Source organism: Falco naumanni, chromosome 20 (assembly GCF_017639655.2).
Source record: "Falco naumanni isolate bFalNau1 chromosome 20, bFalNau1.pat, whole genome shotgun sequence".
NCBI lineage: Eukaryota > Metazoa > Chordata > Aves > Falconiformes > Falconidae > Falco > Falco naumanni.
This window is the reverse complement of record NC_054073.1, coordinates 740,933-764,464: the sequence shown is the minus strand read 5'-3', so window position 1 is coordinate 764,464 and position 23,532 is coordinate 740,933. Positions and strand designations below refer to the sequence as shown.

Here is a 23,532-nt window from a genome sequence, read left to right as displayed (position 1 = left end):
TTCATTTAGAGTTAATTCATATCTCTTGCTGAGGGATGGTGGTGTTAAGAGGAGAGACCTGATCCCTGCTTTTTGCGTACTTTCCGCCTGTGCAAGTATTTCCAGCAAGCTGGAGTACACAAATCGTGTAATGATAAATATAATGGAGAACTGCTGGGTGTAACATCTGCTGACGCCGTGGTTTAGCTCGGGCAGAGCGCTGCCTCTAAGAACCAGTGCTTGAAAGCAATCCTTAACATGTACATTCATACTTAATTTGATGTGAAAACTGCAGCACATCGTGGTGACTTACTGGGATTTCAGGTAGGAATAATGGTGATGATAACCCTCAGATGAGAGACTGCATAGAACTCGTATTGAGAATTAGAGACAGTTAATAAACATTACAAAGTAATAAGATAATCAAGCCCTTTCCTTAAAACTGTGATTATTTGACTTTGGCATGGAAAATGAAGTTAGAATTTATAATTGGGTAAAGAAATGCATTCTTATATGTGTTTGTATTAGCTGTATTCACACAAACTGGGAAAACTGGGTTAGCCCAAGCAGTTCAAGAACATGTTATATTGTCTCTGGTCAGCAGTTCTCACTGGTCCTAGTTTTCATTAAACTTTACAATACTCATGGAGATTTGGTGCTTTTCTCAGCTGTATGTTTGTGCAGGATTGAAACAGTGCAGAAGTGCAAAATTTGGGAATATCTATTATACATCTTGTCTTGTGGTAAAGCTGAGTCCTTGAAATGGAAATGCTTGTGAATTGAGCCCAGGCTGCCACCTCAGAGCTAAATGATTATTCACCTAAAGGAGTGAAGTCTTGAGTAAGGGCTGTGCATCACATACACTCCCCTTAAGCAGTGTCTTGATGACTAAAATGAAACATAAAATGTACATTGGCCTTAGGAGGCGACATAATTATTGGTGTAATTCAAACGAGTCACCACAGTCTTCCAAGCAATTAAGTGGGTGCACACTGGTGAAGATGAAAGCTTTGTCTATACTGAAATATGAATGTAATAAGGGGAGGGGAAAAAAAACAGAGCAATACTAAAAGAACTTTTGAAAGGAAAAAAAAAGGGGTGATCAGTTTGGTGGATTTTGCATACAAAAGTACAGATCATTAAATAATTTCATGCATAATATATGTCTCTGGTCTGCAGGCCGTCTGGAACATGGTATAAAAGCCTATAGAACACAAGACTCTTCCATCCACTTCTCTTGCCTTATTTGCCCAGGTGAACAGGTAAGTCTGAATCTACCCAGTGTCTTTTTAAATGCTAAACTGTTACTTTGATGACTGCTTTTTTTGTTGTTTTTGTTATTCTTAGTTCTTTATAAATATTGCTAGCTTTTTTCCTTTTGGTAAGGAAAATTAGAAAGGCTTACTTCTATAAAAAAGAAAGACTACTTGTGAAGCAGGGTGTAACGAGACAGGACTTAGATGATACTGGCAATGTTGTCTCTCAAAACAACTTAATGCTCCATTTTAGAGACCAGCACTCAGGGAGTAGCTAGCCAGTGAGCCTGGTTGGAAAGACAGTCTCATCTTAAGAAACTGGGACCACCAAAAAAAAAAAAAAAAAAAAAAAAAGAAAAAAAAAAAAAAAAGAAAAAAAGAAAAAGAAGCGCTGAGTCCCAGGATCTACCCCCAAGTCCTGTTTTCAACAGGCAGAAAAGCAGGGATCCCAGCAGACTCGAATACATTGAATTCAAATCAAGGCAGAAATCTCTGATTGAGAAGATAATCCTTCTTCAAATTCCAAGTTTGCCTGTTCTGCTCACATGACATTTGGGAGCAAGGGACACATCTCAAGCACTTTTCTATGGTTCTGCAAATGCTGCTGGCTGGGCTGTAACTGAGTTCTGGCACTAAGGCACTAAACCCAGTTATGCATCAGTGCTCAGCTGAGGGTCCCATTCCATGCCTGATGAGAGCAACTGGAGCTCTCATCTCCTGGTACCACCACAATTGCACCTTCTCTAGAGACACAGTGAAATGGAAACTGACAAAGAAAGGGTTAGGGCGAACTTCAATGTGACCAGCACCACAGCTCAGGGGCCAGCTGCAGAGCAGAGACATCCTCCAGCAGCTATATAAAATAAGAGAAACCTCGATGCTATTTTCAGATGGCTTACTGTGGCTTTTGATCTAATAAGTGATTCTCTCTCCAACCACCTTCCTTAGGAACTTTTGTCTATATTGTCTTAACCGACCTTTCTAAACTTAATACAGCCTTTATATTGTGTTCACTTCTGATCCTGTATTTCAGACTTCCCTCTGTCCTACAGCCATGTCTTGCTACGACCTGTGTCCACCCACCTCCTGTGGCCCAACCCCGCTTGCCAACAGCTGCAACGAGCCCTGCGTCAGGCAGTGCCAGGACTCCCGCGTGGTGATCCAGCCCTCTCCCGTGGTGGTGACCCTGCCCGGACCCATCCTCAGCTCCTTCCCCCAGAACACCGCCGTGGGATCCAGCACCTCCGCTGCTGTGGGCAGCATCCTGAGTGAGGAGGGAGTGCCCATCTCCTCCAGCAGTTCCTTGGGGTTTGGGAGCTTTGGCAGTGGGTACAGCCGACCCTACCGTCGCTACAACACCTACCACAGTGGCTTCTACGGGCCGTGTTAAAGCATGAGGAGTGAGCAGAAAGAAATGACCAGGAACGTTGAAGCACGACCGCATGCAAGACTCAGTTCATGGCCGTGGTTTCCAGATGTGATGTTAGATACCCACAACCTAGAGTTAACGGAGCTGTGGGAGCTTGGCATCTCCTAAAATCAGGCCTCTGCTTGTCTTATTCTTTGAATACTTCATATTCTGATGAAACTGTTGTTGTTTTTTCTATAACTGTAAATGGGACTTTATTGTCTCGGTTCACATCAGCACTGAGAAAAGAAACCCAGGATCAAAAAACATATTATCTGTTGTCTTATTAAATCCTAGAAATGCATACTTATACTTTGTACTTTTTTATTATGCTTTTTGCTCTCATTAAAGTTATGCAGCATCACATTCCATGTCTCCTGGTGTTTGATTGAAAAACTTTTAGCAGCTCACTTTTTGTAAAATTTCTTGCTTTTCCTCTGTTTTATTAATTGAAATCTACTTTTTCATGTTGACTAGGAGAAATGATTTGGCTCATGACCTTTATGCCAAGAAATACTTTTGTAGCCAGGAAACTTCAGGAACAATTTATATGCCAGGTGGATAATTTGGAATAAAGTAGAAGCTTTTTTGTGGAAATAAATTAGATACATCGTAGCAAAGTGGATACTATATATGGAGTAGATACTTGGACTACAGGTACTATAGATTTCCTACATTTCCTTACCCAACTCTGTTTTGAGATGGCGTAAGACCATGCACTTAAACTGCTCATTAAATTCCTCTTGATCATCAGAAAGCATTTCTTATGGCCATGGTCTGAGCAAAGTGGGACCCCAAAGAGAAAAGATCGTATGGATTTTGGAGGGGAATGTTCTAAAAGGAACCTGCTCCCTCTGCAAATAATTTTTGCATTCATTTTTATTATTAAATATATTTTTATTAATTATTAAATATAATTTATATTATGTATAATTTTAAAAAATTGAGTAATTTTCGTAATTAATGCCAACCTCTCTAAGGCTACTTAAATGTAGATTTTTAATGCGTGTTTTAAACAAAGCTCCTGGTGCTTCTGTGGATCTTCATGTGCTGGTGCTAAATCATTTGGGTTTGGCAGAGCTGCTTGCGTGTGCTAACTGGTTGCAGGCATCTGTGGAGTTAAACAGAAGGCCGAATTTTCACCGCATGTGAAAGCCTGTAATTTTGAAGTTTATTTTGAGCATTAAAACCTTACTTTTCTTGCTGGGATGGAAAGACTTCAAATGAAGCTGGGTCTCTAGCTCCAAACAAGTAGGCTGTGATCTTTTCCTTCCTAAATGATTAATGGAAATAAATGTAAAAATCAGGGACCTGGCATGTAATTGCAACAAAATGCAGGTGAGGGATATCTCATGCAAACCTTGGCAGAAAGAAACGATGCCTTGTGGAAAGGATTTATGCCAATGGTCGTGGAGCCATCCCTTGCTCTGAGGTGATGGATTGCAAATACACATTCATCAGTCTTGGTAGCACCGAGACATTGTTCTGCAAGGAAGGTGGATCTGACATATAGGGCCATGGGTAGAGAAATATTAATTGCGCTCCTACAATTTGAAATATAATTAAAGTTTGTGCTTGAAAAGTTACTCAAACATATTTGAAAAATAACTAAAGCCCACCCATTTTGGGTGTGGTGTTTTGCAGAAGTTCTGGTGAGTAAATAATTTCTTCCCTCCAGCGTAAATTAATTTTTGTTGTTGTTCTCTTCTACTGTTCCCCATTGCATTCCAGCATAATGACAGCACTACACCCGACTCTTTGCAGAAACACTCTGCAGATCTGTATGCAGCAGTTAGTTACATTTATTTTTTGACAAAAAGGGAAATGGTAACTTGAATTGTTTAAGCTTATGAGACCACAGAAAGATGCAAACCCAAACCTCAAACTGCAGTCATTTTAAAGTTCGTCATAACAGTATTTGAATGGCATTAACAATGAAAATAGCTTTGTTCAGGGATGAACTTTGGGGACTACGTATCTACCTGTATTTGAACACCTTTGCCTTCAGGGGAGCTATTTGAGCAGCAGAAGTTGAAGTTGTGAAGCTCAAGACGGAGGCTCTGCCTACACCAAAAGGCACCCATATGGCAGGTACTAGTCAGCTGCCTGGGCCAAACAACAAATTGCATCAGATAATGAGCAGTGGGTTGCAATAGGAACAGCAAGGCCATGCAGAGGCATCCACTCTGAACTAAAAAAACTTAATCCATAGATACGTCTGTTTTAAGCAATAAGCTAGAAATTGCTAATACTGTGAAGGCATTAGCAGAGTTCACTCTCAGTGGCCTGGGACCAGGTGCCCTAGATTATTGCATGAACTGTGTAGGATGTGCAGGATCTGTGTAGGATGGCTGTGTAGGATGTGCAGGCTCTTGCTAATGCTGTCACTAAGCATCTGTATTAGTACAATTAGCTAAGACTGAAGGCTGAGATAAAAGCAAGAACTATCGGAGCTGTTGTGAGCAGTGAGAGAATGGAATGGCATAGGAGGGCTCTGAGTTGCAAGAACTGTTCAACTGCTCGAAGCCTCTAAGGCATCCATTTCTTTATGATGAGCTAATTAGCTACAATTCAAAATTTATTGCAGATGGCACACTTCTTGCCAGGGAATCTTCCATTTTTCTGTGTGTCTGTTTCTCCATGCGCAGATTTTTTGGGTTACTTTTGTGTCTGAAGCCATTACATGGGGATTACTGTGAGTAAGCTTCCAGATCCACTTTGATTAAGATTTTTTTTTTCCAGACATTTAGTCACTCACAGGTGTCTCAGGAGGACGTTCTCACATTATGCAAGAAGTTTTAATTATAATCTGAATATATAAATCTGTCCTTGATTACAGAAAAAGAACTGTGAACTTCTGATTCACTCACTTTAATTCATCTAAAAGATCATGCCGTTCAGTCATTCTGACTGTACAACAAAGTGGCTGGAGTCAAACAATAATTATTGTAATTATTCTCAGGGAAGGCTGTAGACATCTCTGAAAATGTTGCTAGATCCTTTTTTTTAAGACTCATAGTCTTGGTTTTAAGGTATTTTGTGTTTTTCTAGCAGAGCTTAGATGAAGGAAGAATAAAAAAAAATTATGAAAATGATTTATGGAAACTGTTTTGCAAATTAATTCCTCAAATATCTGTTAGATACCAGCTGCTATAGAGGAAATTATTGTTGAAAAAAGCCTGCTAATCCCTTAGAATATAGAGAATTACCGAGGAGTGGACAAGACTGATGAAGCTAGGGCAATTTATTTGAGAATCTCCTTGAAATATGAGATGCCTTCAATGAAACCTTGAGCTATTTTTTAAATTAAAAATAAAAGATCTGTAATTCCTGCATCCAGGAACAATGACATAAATTTTAAACCAAATGACTGACCTGCACTTCCAAATCTTAATAATGTATTGTTACAGAAGTGATATGAGAATTCAAATATGGGTCACATGTCTTACATTTGCACATAATATGATAATTTGCATGCGTAGCACTTTAATAAACGCTTCTGATAAACTTTGAAGTTCTCAGGAACCTATGACCAAGCCAAACAAGTTTCTGTTCCCAGGAGATCTTTACAAAGACACTCCTAATTTAGGGATGATTTGCATGTCTCAGTAGTTAGAGTGCTAGGAGAGCAAAAACCTCGATACTAATCTCTGTCTCTAGGATTGCTTATGAGTTTTACCCCTTTACTACTTATCCTGTAAGCCACCCCCCCACCCCCTATAGAATAGGCTCAATTTCATTGTGCAATCCAAAGGCTGTTGTAATGTGACAGAAATATTGACTATGAGTGAAGAGATTATTGATGCTTTATATACTTCTGACACTTCTCCAGCTGGCTACCAGATGGTCTATAACACATCTGTAGCAGACACTGCAGGGACAGCTGGAGAAATGAATTCTGCAATAAGAAAGGAAGAATTCTTGTACATGACAACCTCTGCCTCCATGGTTGAGTTTTGCAAAGCCTCATCTTTTGCAAAACTCTTCCCTGAGAACAGATGTTAGCAAGCAATGCAACTTACTTGTGCATGTGGAAGTTAACCTAAACGCAGTTGCTGATATTTTGAGGTTCTGAGGTAAGAATAAAAGTGGATTTGTGGATTCTGCAGATAACAAATGTCAAAGAGATCAGGCCCAGAATTAAAGAAAGCCAGGAAAGACCTTGGATTAATAAGAATTGTCCTTCAGTGTCTTTCACAGAAGTGCTACCATTTGATATTAGACTGGGCTTCTAATACTCCTTTTTTGTTTCTTCTTCCATGTCAAAGAAGCATCAAAGGTGTGTTTTTCTAGTTACATCACAGCCTTTGTTCACAGCCATAACACTTCTCAGTTCCTTTCTCAGGGCTCTTCCGTGTCCTTCCCTTTAAACAACATTTGTGCTGCTTCTCTCATTTTGGAGGCTGGAGTTGGGTGAAAATTGCATATATATTCCTGGCCATTTTCTGAGAAAATCTGTTTCGTTTCTCTTTTCCTTAAAAGCAGCTTGAATCCCCTACTACAGGTTTGAATTACACTACAAATGCTCATGGGTTGGCTCCCAAAAGCTGAAATTCTTAATGATTTCCAACAGTATTTACCTTGCAGAGGAGGGTACAAGGGACTGCATTATGTAAATTATGCTTAATCTCCTTTGATGACAGCATGCAGATCCAAAAGGGTTTTGAAGGCAGAATAAATTCTTCTGAATTAATCATTCTAGTGTTCCCAGAAATTAACTTGGCCCAGAATATTTTAAGATGAAAGAAACTTGTGGTCAGATATACATGCCACAAGATAAGGAAGTGAAGCAGTAATAAACACAAATACTGAGGCAAAAAACCATGTAATCAGTAGTGGCTCATAAATAACTTCATGCACAAAGAATGTCCCAAGTTGCTGGGCAACTTGGGGCTCAGTATAAAAACCTGAGCAACTCAAGGCTCTTCCATCCCTTTCTCTTGCCTTCTTTGCCTTGGTGAATAAGGTAAGTTGGAACCCGTTCGTTCTTTATATGTTGAACTGTTGCCTTGATGATTTTGTAGCTTTTCCCCACTAATGTTGCAGAACATTCAGCTTTTTTCTCTGAGGGAGGAAGGGGGTTTCATATGAGAGAGGGGTTCTGTTGGTAGTCAGTTATGAAAATCATGGAATGGAGCAGTTAGCCACAGGTTAGCCAGGTAGGACTATCCAACTTTGGTTTCCAACAAGTATTCAGGTCCTGCAGATGAACATAAAATATCTGTAGTGAATTCTTGGATCTGTTCAGAGTAGGGTGCTGGTCTGTGGAAAATTCAGCTAAGGCCAGCAGATCAGAAGAATGTGGGGATATTGGCCAGTACTTGCAGTCCTGGGCCACCAGGTCTCCACATAGAAAGCAATCATCAGTCCATGCCTGCCTTTGAAACTCAATTTGTGGTCCGTCCACAGACAAGGAGCTTTAACCAGTTGCTTCTCCATCCTCCAGACAACTGTGGATAGATCTGCACTGTAGCTTCTGAGATCTGCTGATCATTTTAATATTAATAGCAATACACAAAACCAGAAATGTTCCTGAATTCAGCTGCCTGGCCTTCCTTTTTTTATTGAACACATTTTAAGTGCTTAAGCTTCTATTATCCATTTTCTAGAACTGGGAGAAGGGACCTCCAGGATGGAACATGCATGAGAGAAAGCGACAGGAATGAAATGGGAAAGGTTATTTACTGTATTAGCGTTAGGTGGGATTGTTTCTTATCATCAACTGCTCAGTAAAGAGGCAAGCCTTGGAGCAGGAATAACAAGCCGAGTCTTACCCATTCCAGCAGAGCACCTTTGTCTGAAGGCTACAGTCACCCTCCATTTTTCTAGGACATGGAGAGCCCTAAGAGCTTTCCTGGTGTGTCGCCACAGCCACAAGGGGAAGTGCTGAAAGTGCTTTTCCCCAGGGTAACGTTATGGCCACATGGTTAGGGCACTCTCTGCCATGGGAATGAAGAGGCTTTCAGCACCAGCATGTACCCAGGTTTCTGGGTGAGTTGACAAACCAAGGCTTCAGGGTAAGTTCCTGATTGAGATGCACCTGTGCTACCTTCCTGAGCAATCTCCTTAAAGAAAATGCAAGCTCAATCCTGTTTTCAAAGTACTTCCTCTGGACCTGGTGGAAAATGTCATCTTGCTCCCCATGGAATCTGTTACTTTGTTATATACTCCCCTTACCAGAAAATTTCAGTTGTACAAAAAGAATTTTATTTAAATCCTTGCTTTTTTCTTTTTTCTTTTCTTTTTTTTTTCTTTTTTTTTGGTGTTTCAGGTTTACCTCCACTGCACAGCCATGTCCTGCTACGACCTGTGTCCACCCACCTCCTGTGGCCCAACCCCGCTTGCCAACAGCTGCAACGAGCCCTGCGTCAGGCAGTGCCAGGACTCAACGGTGGTGATCCAGCCCTCTCCCGTGGTGGTGACCCTGCCCGGACCCATCCTCAGCTCCTTCCCCCAGAACACCGCCGTGGGATCCTCAGCATCTGCAGCTGTCGGGAGCGCTCTCAGTGCTGGAGGGGTTCCCATCTCCTCCGGCAGCTCCTTGGGGTTTGGGAGCTTTGGCTATCCAGGCCTGGGCAGTGGGTACAGCCGACCCTACCGTCGCTACAACACCTACCGCAGTGGCTTCTACGGGCCGTGTTAAAGCATGAGGAGCAAGCAGAAAGAAATGACCAGGAACGCTGAAGCACGACCGCATGCAAGACTCAGCTCATGGCCGTGGTTTCCAGATGTGATGTTAGATACCCACAACCTAGAGTTAACGGAGCTGTGGGAGCTTGGCATCTCCTAAAATCAGGCCTCTGCTTGTCTTACATTTGTTATGCTTTACTTTATATTTCTGATCAAATGTCTTGTTCTCTTATGCTATTTTGTATTTGACAACAACTAGGTAAAATATGTAATTATTACAAATTGTTCTGCATGGCTGATTTAGTACAGTTCACTTAAACAATGAAGAAGGAAGATCTCATTTTGCTGAGTGTGCCATTGTGAGAGGAATGAGTGCGTACCATCCTTAGTGGACCATGGAAATGTATTCCTTACGCTTTACATTGCTTCCTTCCATTCCTCAGCCTCATTAAATTTGTGCTGCATCATACTCAGTCTGCCTGTACTTCTTTCTTGTCCCAGCCCCTTTTCCAGCTTGTGTGTGGTGAAACAGATCCCTTTGCAAGTCATCAGTTCCAGAAAACACCGTGACATAATTTCATGCCAATTGCCAAGGGAGAACAAGTCAGATTTCAGGTGTGGGAAAAGGTTTTCTTTTGTTTATACATGGTAAATCATGCCTGAGACAATTTATCAAAGGCTAGAAAGAGACAATGCTCACTAGCAACGGGTGCATCTCCTGCCATTGCGTAAGCAAGAAAACTGAAAGTAAAGGAGCTGCTTCTGTTTGGGTTGTAAAGACCCTTTACCTACTGTACCACAGAGATGCAAAAAGGCCCTTTCACTGTTTCAATATTGCTGTTTCATGAGAAAATGTTTGTGTTGAGATGGATGTCTTTGAAGAGGGCTGAGAATGGGACAATAAGCTGATTTGAGAAGGGGGACTTTCAGGGAAAAGCTCAGAAGGGAATACTGTTTCTCCTTATCCTTCCATGGATGTGGTAGACAGGGTTATCTATGTAGGAAAGAAGACAGAGGGATACAGCAGGAAAATCTACAGGGACATGAGGAATACTAGAAATTATAGGGACAAACCTTTTCCTGAAGCACTACATCTGCTCTCAGCTTGCAACCTGGAAGAGTGTGACTTTCTTCACCCTATCTGTGACACTTGGGAAGACCCCTTTAAAAGAAGGGAGAGATTATTCTTTTATTGAGCACAGCTGAGCTTGCTCAGAGCAGAGGCTGTAGGAGAGAGGTAGCAACCTTGGATTGCAGCACCTCTTGGCTGCTGAGATCAAACCCTGGTAAATATTGGAGGGGAGGAAGAGGAGGCTATGTGGTGTTTTTGCAAGGCAATTGGCCTTTGAAATTTGCTGGCCTGGGAAGCATGTCTGGGAGAAAGAGATTAAAAGGTTTGAAGTTCTAACCCTTTCTTACTGTGTCTTTATAAACTGACTCCTATCTGTTGTGTCTAGTAGATCTGATCGTTTTGGGCATTGCCTTGTTCTAGCTTGATTGTCTGTGTTGTAATAAAGGTGGTGGTTAGGACTGGGAGCTTTGGTCCCTGAAGGAAGAAGGTTTGAAAAACTCAACCTGAAGGCTCTGGATGATTCAATTTCCCATCAGCCCATACAGCTCACAGCCTGATATCTGTGAAATTTCTTGCTTGGAGTCTGTGTCTTTACAGACTGATGTTGAACTGTAATTAAAGCCAGGGAAAGATGCTGACAAAGTTATATTGACTACAGTCATTAGTGGAGCTAAATTAAAAGAGGTACATCAGTTCCATGAAAGAATTAATAATTTTAAGGAGTAGGTTTTCTTAACAAACAACAGAAGTGAATGGGAAGTTAATAGTTTGATATTATGATACAGCAGAAGTTTGGTCTGAATTAAATACGTGTTATATTTTTTGCCACCTCAGCTGAAGCTACTGCTTGATCAAAGAACATGCATTCCAAAGAAGTCACCGTTCATTTGCAGTTTGTTGCAAAATAGCTTTCTTTTATGTAGGTCAAGCTGTATACGTAACACAGCAGAGAGGTTACAATCCCACAGTACCAATGTGGCTGGGAAAAGTTGTGGCTGAGCCACTACAGTGAAGGTATCTTTAATATATTCAGGTGGGCAGATAATGATGTTTCTTATGACAATGCACATTTTCCTACTCCGGCAATCCCCTTCTGCAATCCTCTGTTAAGCTTTCTTCTAATCAAGTGCACAAACCTCTCCTCAGAGGTAACTCCTGTGCCCATATGTTCTTTCCAAAGTTGGGATAATTCCTTCAAGCATGCAGAAACTGTAGCAGAAAAGTCTGGTATGCAGTTCACTTCTTCAAAACACGAAGCAAAAACCGTCCTCAAGCTTCGTTTCTCCTCTTCTTTCCTGTCCCAGACTGCCTTCTGTGGGTTAAAACTTATCATAGCAACAAGTATAGCACAGTCCCAAAGTAAAAGGTTTCTCTGGCTTTGTAGTTAATCAGAAAGTGTTCTGTTCACTGCTGAAGAATACGAGCTAGATTATTATGTTACAGAGAAAATTTTCGTGACAAGACAAGCTCAGGCACTACCTCTCAAGCTGTTATTGCATTTGTTTTGGAAACGTCCTGCTGTGTTAGAGTGGGGTCTACATGATCAGGCAACGTGTGTGCAATGACACCTTGTACTTGACAATAGCACAGCAGCATAAAACCCAGCGCATGCCAGAGTACATGTGCATGGAACTGAAGAACTGTCTGCATCTGCTCTTTCTCGGTTTATAAACTTGCGTCTGTTAATATCTATCACTGAATGGCTGGGACAAGTTGGTCCCATGGCCAAAAAGAGTAACATGAGCTGGTTTTGCAAGACACTAAGTATTTGCTAGCGCTGTCAGTGAAAATGTATTTCAATATTAAATTTTGTGAAGCTGAAACTTGAATTGTAGCTTGTACTGTGCATACAGGGATAAGGGAAGAGGCAGGAAGGCTCTGAGGACTAAGAGCTTTTATAGCTTTTTCAGGCTGCCTGAAGGATCTGAGATGTTCTTGCACATTTACTTACTAGTTTCTACTTTTTTGTTTTTTTTTTTTTTTCGTTTTTTTTTTTTTTTTTTTTTATATAGCTGAGTTCCCACTAGTGAAATTGTTTTGTTTACTGTTTATGTTTATTGCCTGGACTTATCCCGGTGCTGAATGAAAAACACAATCCGTGGTCTCTTTCATCTTTTTGGTTTGCATCCATTAAATATGCCTGGCTCCATTATACTGACTCCACCTTCCCAAAATGTGGATGAGTCAAAATTCGGTTTGGTTAGGCATTTTGTCTGCTCTTTAGCATTTTGGTCACACTGGCCCATGGGAGTACCACCTGCTGTCACAGCAAGAGCTTTTAATTTAAGTCCAGAGTGTGCAATTTCATCCCTGATAAGTGACTCTGAGATTTAGGATCACTACTCTTTGTAATATTCCAATAAGCCATATCCCAAAGCTTTCAGCTCCTGGGATGAGACTGTCGAAACAACCTGACTGGCTCATATCATCACCTTCAGGAGAACATTGTGCTTCTTTATATCATCATTATACTTTCTGATGAATTTGTTTTCAAAACCCCGTGCTTCTCTTATAGTCAATAGATGGTTATTGCTATAAAGGAATCTGTTTTTTAACATTTTGATACTGCTGTAGTGTGTCTGCATGTGTGTGTTGGTAAGGTTATTGGAGAAAGACCAGTAAATCTCGGGGACAGGAGAGCTTCAGTCACTGGTGTCACTGATGGGGGTCATCACGTACCTAAGGACATCCAGTGACTGATGACTGGAATTAGGTTTTTAATGTGATTTTGTGCAAATACTGATTTGTATTTGAAGTGAAAAATGGAAGGACTCTGGTTTGCAACACCGTATAATGTGAGGAAATTTGTGAAATTCATTAGTAATCCTGGTCACAAATTTTAAACACTGGTCATGTCTGAATAGTGTCACATATCTTCACATTTTCTGATAATGTGTTATTTGCATGTCTGAGCTGTTGATGAAAATGTGTTGTGAACTTTGAAGACTTTTGTTCTTCAAAAGTGTACAATCAGCACTTATTTCCCAGGAGATCCTCATGAAGATACTCACAGTTCAGAGACAATTTGCATGTCTCTAGCTACGTGATTTAAACATTAGGAGAGGAGAGATTGGAATACTGATCCCTGCCCTAAAGTCTGCTTATGCAGTGTATGCAATTACGTTTTAATCTAGAAATTGTCTTTGAAAAAGAAATTGAATTGTGGCATATTGCAATGTTCTTTAAGGCCATGCAAATCGAAAACAACATTATTTGCTTTCAAAAGAGGAAAAAAGTACAAGAATATTATAAAGTTCTGTAAGTAGCTACCATTAATTTGCAGTATAATTTTGTATAATAGTGCAAGACGCAGTAGGGGAAAATAATAATTTGATGGCAAATGTTAAACTGTTTGGCGTCTCTAATGACCCTGTAGGTAAGCTTGTGCAAGACTTTGCGTGCCAGTGTCTCTGACTAGCCCAGAATTCACATGCATCCTCAATCTGATCTGAATTGTTTTCCTGGAGTTTTATGTAGGAAGAAAGCTAAAACTGCAGACTCCTTAGATTAAGGACTTTGGCACTCAGTTCCCAAATTGCAGAGCTGTGTCTCAAATTTCTTTATGGAAGTGTGGTAGTTTAATACTGAATAAATAGATGAGGCTGCTGATACTCTTTCATCCTGCCTCCTGAGTCAAGAAAGTAAAACAGTATGTTCCCTCAAATCATCTATTTCCCAGTAAGTACCTCTGAGACTGGTAATCAGCTCTGCTAAGTGCTTCCTGTAACAATTTTATTTTCTGAATTTGTGTGGCTGGCTGGCTGTTTGAGATTAATTTGGCAAACCTACAGTCCAATTCAGAGTGAGAAATAGTAACTTCTAGCCTTTTCAGAGTGAGATGTGTCAAAAACTTGTGCTCTCCATGAAAGGGGGATTTCACAAGAGAGTTCACATGTGTCTTTCCTAATGTATTCATCTGTGTCAAATGACGTACACTGCATATATTTCCCTTAGAATGCAAAATAATTTCTTTAGTAACTCAGATGAATCACTTCTTCTGACCAGGAATTAACTAGGCTCATAAGATTTTAAGATAAAAGAAACCTCTTTGGTGGAATACATACATTACGGTGAGGAAATTAAATCAAGGCAATAAATACAAACAGTGAGGAAAAAGTAAATCATCAGCTGGGAATATTTTGCATACAAGAAGTCTTTAGCAATTGGCTGGTAAATACCTACATACACAAAGTATGTCTCAGGTCCTCAGGCACTCTAGGACACTATAAAAGCCAGCACGGTGCAAGTTGCTGCCATCCACTACTTCGGCTTTATTCTCCTTGGTGGAAAGGGTAAGTCTGAATCTGCCTGCTATCTTTCAATGTCCTGAATTGTTGCCTTCATCGTATTTTATTTTTACGCTCTCTTGTCTCTAGCAATCTAAGATTTATGCTTTTCATCAGTGTGTGTGTGAGATCTTGACTAGCTCTTTCTGTAAAAGACGGTAGCTGTTCTTTGAAGGGTGGCAAGTGCTGGACGCAGGACTCATTTTTCATTTGTGTCGCTGGATCATTCAGTTCCAAGATGCTCAAATCTCTGCATGGGAATTGCTCAGCAGCTAGAAGCAAATGTGAAGAATCTACACAGGGATTTTGGCTTTCTTAGAGCTTTTTCTGTAGATAGATAAGTGGGCTCAAATTTTCAAAAGTGTAGTAAATACTGAAAGTATATCACTTCTTGCACCAGGATACCACGTAAATAATCCTTCTCCATTCCTAAGCACTTTGGGACCAGAAATATTTGAATCATGTCCTCCTAAAATGATGTGAATACTTTGGCACTAGTAACCTGTAACTGAAATATCAATAGTAAAGCTTCTGCCTGTTCTATTTGCTTATCAGATCATTGTGGACCATCAACTTCTGTTTGACCCTCCTTCAGAAACAGGTTGAAAGTTGCTTTCTCTGTAAGACTGATGTAAGATGAAATAAGCACAAAGAGAAGGGGATGATTAAATAAGAATTAGGCAGAATACTTATTCTTTGACTGTTTAAGAGACAAGCCCATCTGTGAGGTGGATAACAGCTCCCTTTCACAGGTGTCATGTTATCAGGTTGCGCTCCTCACTTCTACCTGCTAAGGAATTTTTTCTTCTCCCCTCTGTTGTACGGCAAAGTTTCTCCAAGCTGTATCACACAGGAGATCATAAGCCTTGTCCTTTGCTTCCCACCTATTACAGGGATGCATGCATCCTGGAAGAGTGTTGTGGGAAAGGAGCTGTTGTAGACTGCTCTGGAGCAGGTAGAGCTAACCCTTGAGCTGTCTGTCCTCTGTAGCACAGAGAAGTCTGGGTTTCACCAAAGTCTTTCAACCTAAGACTAATACATTATTCCATTTCCATATTGTGTCTAGTTAGTTTCTTGCACCCTGCATCGTCTCAGCACCTTAATTACATGGCTGTAATTGCAACTTCTTGCTTGTATTTACTTCCTTCCCTGTGTTTCAGACTTGGTTCCATCCTGCAGACATGTCCTGCTATGATTTGTGTCCTCCCACCACTTGTGGCCCAACCCCGCTTGCCAACAGCTGCAACGAGCCCTGCGTCAGGCAGTGCCAGGACTCGACATATGTGATCCAGCCCTCTCCCGTGGTGGTGACCCTACCTGGACCCATCCTCAGCTCCTTCCCCCAGAACACCACTGTGGGATCCTCAGCATCTGCAGCTGTAGGGGATGCTCTCAGTGCTGGAGGGGTTCCCATCTCCTCTGGCAGTTCCTCAGGACTTGGGAGCCTTGGATTTTCAGGTCTAGGTGGCCTTTATGGGAGGTCCTACCGTCGCTACAACCGGTGTGGGCCGTGAGAAATCCTGGGGGTAAAACCACAAAGGAGCAACCAGAAGCTTAAGAAGGTGATCCAGATGCAGGACTGAGCTCATGACCATAGCCAAATGCTTGCTGACCACCCTCAGCTTTTCCCTAAGCTAATGGGACTGCAGGAGCTTGGCATTTCTGATTTAATGCCTTTCTCTGTTATCAGTGAGGTGACAAATGTAACTTTTATTGTTGCATGTAGGAGTTGGGTGTCCAGCTATAAAGCATTGCCTTGAAATGGATGATTAATTTTATCCACATTTAACCCTACTGCTTTCTTATGCTGTACATTTTTTTTAAATTCTACTTCTCACTCATTAAATTTATGTTGCATCATAATAATTGTCTTGCAACGTTCTTCCTCCCTTTTCCTCTTTGGGGACTTCTCTGGGAGAAATTTGCCTGTGCATAAATTGTGAGTAACAGACATCTCAATTTAAATCATACCATACCAATTAGTAAGGAGGTAATAACAGAAAAATGTAAGCAATGAGTAATACCCCTTTTTTTACAGAGTATATTTTCCCTTAGTCATACTTCTTTAAGCACAATATAAAATAATCGCTGCAGGCTAACAATCAATGTGGGAAAAGAGGTGGGAAAGCTAACCCTGTCTTACAAGCAATATGTAATTTCACCTCCTGATATTCCAATTCCTCGGAGCTCGTAAAAATCCCAGCAATCTGTGCTATTAATATTTTTTTTAAGACTATGAAGAAGATTTTGCCATTAAGAATGGCAGTAAATATCAGGAAGAACATTTAAAAATCAACAAATTAAAGAAAACAAATATGTATGATTCTTCCTTTTTTGACTTCCTAGTTTAGGAATGCTGCAATTATGTGGTAATTGGTTGCTAAATTGTGTGATTATTTGGGGGCCTTTGGGATGTCACCAGAAATCCTCAGAGCAATAACAATTACCCTGCCTGTTCTGAACCTTGGGGAAGATAATGACTGCTAAATTGCTAAACAAACATTCATTAACACAATGCAGTTGATGCCTTAAGGATCCAAATTAAACTTTCATTCCACATTTTAAAGACAGATTGAGTATGGCAGATTGTTTGATATGCTGAGCACACCCGGGAGTTTTGCTCCCAGAGGAGGCTGAAGGACAAATGAAAACCAAGAGGCTCTTGTGCAACACCACGGGGTTTTAATGTCAAAGAGAAGCAGAGCAGCCAATTACAGAAAATCAAGGCAGTACAAGGGGAAAGGCGTAATGCAGGTAGCACGCCCTGGTACTGGTGCCCCGCTCAGGACACAGTGGACAGCCAAGGTGGTGGAGGGATGCAGGGGATACTGAGGCTCAGCCACGCAGCCAGGGCACACCGTGGCATAGGAGAGTGAGCTGCTGGCACACACAGCCTCCTCCTGTCCCCATGCCAGGGCAGCTGGCACATGCCGCTGGTCCCCGGGATCTTGTTCCACATCCTCATGCCACGGTCCATGTTTCAGGGCTGCTGCAGGCTCTGGGCACCATCCTGACGGCTTCAGAAAGCCCCGCAGCTCCCACGGCGGGACCTGCCCCACCTCTGGGACCCAGGGAGGTAATACCCCGTGCCACAGGAGGAGAAGCCGGAGCTGTAGGACCTCCCACAACTGCCAAAGCTGCTGGACCCACGTTGGCCCCCATAGCCCACATCATCTCCATAGCCCAGGGAATGGCCGTACCCAAGGGAGCCCCCAGAGCCTCCCAAGCCAAAGGAGTTCCCATAGCCCCGCAAGCCCCCGTAGCCAGAGGAGCCCCCCAAACCCAGGGAGCCCCCATAGCCTCCCAAACCAAAGGAGCCCCCGTAACTCTGCCACCTCCCATAGCTCAAGGAGCCCCCAGAGCCACCCAAGCCCAGGGAGCCCACAGAGCTTGGGGAACCAAAGGAGCTCCCTAGCCAGGCTGGGCCTGATGATCCCACAATGCTCTCCTGGGGAAAAGAGCTGAGTATGAGGCCCGGCAAGGTCACCACAGCCGGCGGGGGGAAGATGACTGCTCTGGAGTCGGGGCATTGCTGCACACATGGCTCATTGTAGCTCTCGGCAATCGGCCGAGGGCACGTCACCCCACAGGGTCTGCAGGACTCGCTGTAGCCAGACATCCTTCTTGCAATGGCTGTGAGTCTGCAACACACAGCAGTTAGGAGATTTAGGGTAAATGAACTAATACCACAGCTGGAGCGGGAGGAGATGAACCAAGATTATTAAGCAATGACTGTCTGAGTTAACAGGGAAGCAGATTTATACATGCTAACAAATAAAACTCGTTTTGGTATCAACGCAAATTTTATCCTTTCTTTCATTCCATCATGACCACCTTTGCAAATAATTTTACATGAAGCAGAAATTCAATACTGGATAAATTAGACAAGTCTGTTTGCAGGAACTTGGACTGGTGAGGATGCACTCACAAAGTGTAAGAACCAGTGAAAAAGAATCCAAGAGGAACAGGACAAAAGGCTCGTTGACCATATGTATTCATTCCCTTTATGAGGTATAAGTTGCCCCAAGTATTTCTACAGCCTGAAGATCTACTTCCTATCCTAATGCAATGACTCTTGATACTGCACACATACAAAACAACATTTTCAGAAGGAAAGAAAAGATAGAAGTCTGTAAAAACACTTGCAGGAATCACCTCTGTGACAAAAACATTGTTAAAGTGAATACTAAGAGTAGCAGAACAAATGAATGAAATCACACTTACCTTGTTCACTACAGATGGAGGCAAGAGAAGCAGATAGAAGGGCTGTGGGTGATACGAGCTTTTATATGCTTCTTTAAGCCACCCTTTGTGCCTCTGGTCCTAATATGTTACAAAACAGATGCGATAGTGGGAGCTTTAATTTTGTCATCTCAGCACTGTCCCTCCCAAATGTTAGTGTGGGTGTGATACAGCTGCTGCTGACAATCAATTACCTGTGATTGTCAGTTTAGGGGATTTTGGGAACTTGCAGCTGAAGGGTTGCCATACAGTCATCAACTGAAAGCCAGAATAAGACTGGTGTGTCACACCAGTGCTATTTTAATATTCAAGGTAGTACTTACACGGTGTGGAGCCCTTTTTGGTGCCATGTGCACAAACCAGGTGAAGGTCATCTAACAAGAGATAGAAGTTTGGCTTTGACAGGACACAAGTTCTTGCAGTTGGCATAGGACCTGTAAATGTTGTTATACAGCAGAGCAAAGACCTGACATGATGCAGGCTCGCTCCTGATGGGATATCACTATTGCTAACAACAGCATGAAAGCAATAAGCCCTAGCCAAATCTTTAGTTTGTGCTTTAAGCTTTTCATTTTACCTATCATTTACCCAGGCGGGGAGATCTGTGTCTGCTTTACTGCACCTGTCAATGCTACAGGGGAACGACAGGCCCATCATCACCAGAGATTAACTATAACCCACGTGGAGCTAGCATTGCTCCATTGAAACCGTTCTCAACATCCTTCTCTCAAGTCTTCTGAGACAAATAAATGACTCTGGGTTAACAGAGGAGTATCTAGGCTAAGTGACGCCTCCAAAGAGGCAGAAAAGGCTTAATTTATATAGCCAGAACTGTTGACAAGGTCTCTGTCTAAAGCTAATACCAAACATTGCAAAATTTCATTTGAAATCTCTATATCTAGAAGTTCAGTTAGAAATACCTTTAAAAATAATCCTAATTTTCTTTACCTTCACCCCGAAGTACTGACTACTTAAGAAAAAAATAGGAAATTAATAAAATGGTATTAAAAAGGATTTATTTTAATGGGATAAGCCTGTGGCATCATAGAGTTATGTGCAAATGTGTTGTTTTCTAATTTTACAGTATTGCAAAAGATAGGCTATAAATTACCTCTAAATTTTAAGATAGCTGTGCCTTTGAAGTGTCATCAGGATTTGCTGATAATAATGAGAGGCACCTGGAAGATAATGACTTTAAGCTGCTTCACAAATACTCGTTAATACTTACTGCTTGCAATTTATGTTATTATCATATTAAAATAAGAAGGGCAGGATTTAGAAGCTCCCTTGTTATGAAACAGCAGCATTTTAAAATATGCCTATGTCACTTGTTTTGATTCCCTAATCAGACTTCGATTTGTAATTTCAGTGCTTGCAATGATTTGATTTTCATTCATGGTGTTAATTTCTTCTTTTTACTATGTATTGGTATGTTGGGGAGACTATGACATGTCCATGCTACAGACTAATAGTAGCCTCATGTCCCTTTATAAGCCAGTTTTTTGCTAATATGCCTGAAATGCCTATTGCCTTTAATTCTTGGAGGGAAAAAAGAGCCCTATTACAAACTATCTGAATTTTCAGGCTATCTGCCCATGTTCTGAAAAATGAGGGGTCTCAGATTGGTGTCCTAAAATCTCTAGTCTTAGGCTCTCCAGACGACTTGCTCTCACCTATAAATGACCCCCTCTCTCATGCATGAAGCTGTACCTAACGACACAGAGCACTTCATTCACACATCTCTAAATTGGTGCTCTTGCACAAGGTTTGTGTGCTGATAGTTGCATGTTTGTGTATAGCAATGGTACAGCACATCAAATATGAATTTTTAGTGAGTGTAAAGCCTCTTATCATTCTCAGGAATGTCTCTGAAGTGTCACTGCCTCCAAGACATTCCAAAGACAGCAATAAAAATAACAATGGAATCCACCTTATAATTCATGAGTAATTATTGGTATTTGATCTGCAGATATGGATGTTAAAACCCCTCTGTTTCTAAACTGGGTATAGATACCTGAAATTCTCCCTTTTCCTATTACATCTCTCCCACTTTTTACCCAGCTTGCATGTATTTTCACAATGTTCATTCAAACTACACTATTCTTAAAAGATAGATAACTAATTGATTCTTACTCATCTACCATAAAAAGAGTAGATGCCCCAGTGCTGGTGTTGGGTATTAGATATCTGAAAGATCTCATAATTCTCCAGACCAATGCCCACAAGTCGGTATTGACATTGTATCACACCTCTTTTTGAAGGTGGGGAGTGGCAATGCGAAGCAAGCAAAATTAAATCCATCAATGTGAAGGCTGTTACGTTACCATGTAGGACCTGAGGCTTAAAGGGTGTTTCGTATCTGTAAGCAGTTTGAGGAAGATATAAAAGCTGTCTCCACTCTGAGCCTCTCTATCCACATCTCCTGGCTTATTCTCCTTGGTGAACAGGGTAAGTCTGATTTGGCTCAAACTTTGTCCTTCTCAAGCTTTATTCTTTTGATGCTAAATTCTGCATGATGTTATAGATTGGCAGGTTAGAGAAGTGCAGGTGTCAGAAGGTGTTCTCCTTAGAACAAAATGGGAAGTTCCACTATGCCACCTGAATAACCATTTCCCAGGCATTTTAGTTCCAATTCAGGATCTACATGCATTCCAAATTCCAAAATACCAGAGTGCTCTTAGTATCTACCACCTTGTGGTAGTATTTGCCCCATAAGGGCAAATATTCCTGTTGGAAGCTGAGTGTTACTGGGGAAGCAGTATGAAACTATTAAAATAGCTGGCTACATCTGACATCTCTTCTCTTAACTTGCTGTTAATACATTACCAAACTTCAGTCTCTTTGAGCTGGTCTTAATAAATTAGATTAATCACACTCCAAGTAAGAGCAGTGATGTCAAGTGTGGGATTCACCACACGTGACATTAGATGTCTGCTTAATAATCTTGGTTCATCTCCTCCCGCTCCAGCTGTGGTATTAGTTCATTTACCCTAAATCTCCTAACTGCTGTGTGTTGCAGACTCACAGCCATTGCAAGAAGGATGTCTGGCTACAGCGAGTCCTGCAGACCCTGTGGGGTGACGTGCCCTCGGCCGATTGCCGAGAGCTACAATGAGCCATGTGTGCAGCAATGCCCCGACTCCAGAGCAGTCATCTTCCCCCCGCCGGCTGTGGTGACCTTGCCGGGCCCCATACTCAGCTCTTTTCCCCAGGAGAGCATTGTGGGATCATCAGGCCCAGCCTGGCTAGGGAGCTCCTTTGGTTCCCCAAGCTCTGTGGGCTCCCTGGGCTTGGGTGGCTCTGGGGGCTCCTTGAGCTATGGGAGGTGGCAGAGTTACGGGGGCTCCTTTGGTTTGGGAGGCTATGGGGGCTCCCTGGGTTTGGGGGGCTCCTCTGGCTACGGGGGCTTGCGGGGCTATGGGAACTCCTTTGGCTTGGGAGGCTCTGGGGGCTCCCTTGGGTACGGCCATTCCCTGGGCTATGGAGATGATGTGGGCTATGGGGGCCAACGTGGGTCCAGCAGCTTTGGCAGTTGTGGGAGGTCCTACAGCTCCGGCTTCTCCTCCTGTGGCACGGGGTATTACCTCCCTGGGTCCCAGAGGTGGGGCAGGTCCCGCCGTGGGAGCTGCGGGGCTTTCTGAAGCCGTCAGGATGGTGCCCAGAGCCTGCAGCAGCCCTGAAACATGGACCGTGGCATGAGGATGTGGAACAAGATCCCGGGGACCAGCGGCATGTGCCAGCTGCCCTGGCATGGGGACAGGAGGAGGCTGTGTGTGCCAGCAGCTCACTCTCCTATGCCACGGTGTGCCCTGGCTGCGTGGCTGAGCCTCAGTATCCCCTGCATCCCTCCACCACCTTGGCTGTCCACTGTGTCCTGAGCGGGGCACCAGTACCAGGGCGTGCTACCTGCATTACGCCTTTCCCCTTGTACTGCCTTGATTTTCTGTAATTGGCTGCTCTGCTTCTCTTTGACATTAAACCCCGTGGTGTTGCACAAGAGCCTCTTGGTTTTCATTTGTCCTTCAGCCTCCTCTGGGAGCAATATTCACTCTTGTGTAGGGAAGAAGTGCCTGAAGTCTCTCAGCAGTCCAAGTGTCTTGACAAAAATGGAGCTTTGTTTTAGTCCTTCATGGATTTCTTAAGCGTGTCTGTTTAATTTTTATTTTTTTTTTTTCAGGGCTTTACTTAGTAAGTACTCTGCAGAAATTTTCTGTCACTGCAAAGTGATCTAAAATTGCTTCCTGTATTTGTGCCATTATGATTAAATACATCACAGGCACAGGTATGCTTGGATTTAACAATCTACAAATAAATTAAAATATCAGAAGATTATTATGTGAAAAAGAAGTTGGGGGGTTTTTTTTAGTGACAAGAAGGACTTTCTTTCCTCAGCATAAAATTTTGTCATAGTTGAAATTCATTCCTAGTTCTCATTAACATATTTTGTACATTTTTCTTGAAGGTGTGGTTTCCTGAACCACTGTTCATAGGTGCCATGACAGAACCTGTACTGTGCTAAGCTCAGATGAGTTCACAGCTTCTGCTCTCCTTGCCAGAAGAGCTCAATTAAATGATGATGGAAATATGTTTTTTTCCTAGCTCTAAACGTTCTTGTACCATAAAACAACAGAAGCTCAGAGATGACAGGGAAAGCCCCAT

General features: G+C 42.2%; 4 protein-coding genes across 4 annotated transcripts; 3 read left to right on the top strand and 1 right to left on the bottom strand.

Moving 5' to 3' along the window:
* The first annotated feature begins 2,289 nt into the window (after positions 1-2,289).
* LOC121080093 (feather keratin 4-like) lies at positions 2,290-2,625 on the top strand. The gene has a single exon (XM_040577955.1). It carries the CDS (start codon positions 2,290-2,292, stop codon positions 2,623-2,625), a length of 336 nt encoding a protein of 111 aa, XP_040433889.1.
* Positions 2,626-8,935: 6,310 nt separating this feature from the next.
* On the top strand, positions 8,936-9,286 carry LOC121080082 (feather keratin 4). Its single transcript, XM_040577942.1, has one exon. The coding sequence runs from the start codon at positions 8,936-8,938 to the stop codon at positions 9,284-9,286; it is 351 nt and encodes a 116-aa protein (XP_040433876.1).
* Positions 9,287-17,650: 8,364 nt separating this feature from the next.
* LOC121080047 (scale keratin-like) lies at positions 17,651-18,250 on the bottom strand. The gene has a single exon (XM_040577901.1). The coding sequence runs from the start codon at positions 18,248-18,250 to the stop codon at positions 17,651-17,653; it is 600 nt and encodes a 199-aa protein (XP_040433835.1).
* Positions 18,251-21,914: 3,664 nt separating this feature from the next.
* Positions 21,915-22,514, top strand: LOC121080049 (scale keratin-like). Its single transcript, XM_040577903.1, has one exon. The coding sequence runs from the start codon at positions 21,915-21,917 to the stop codon at positions 22,512-22,514; it is 600 nt and encodes a 199-aa protein (XP_040433837.1).
* The last annotated feature ends 1,018 nt before the right edge of the window (positions 22,515-23,532 follow it).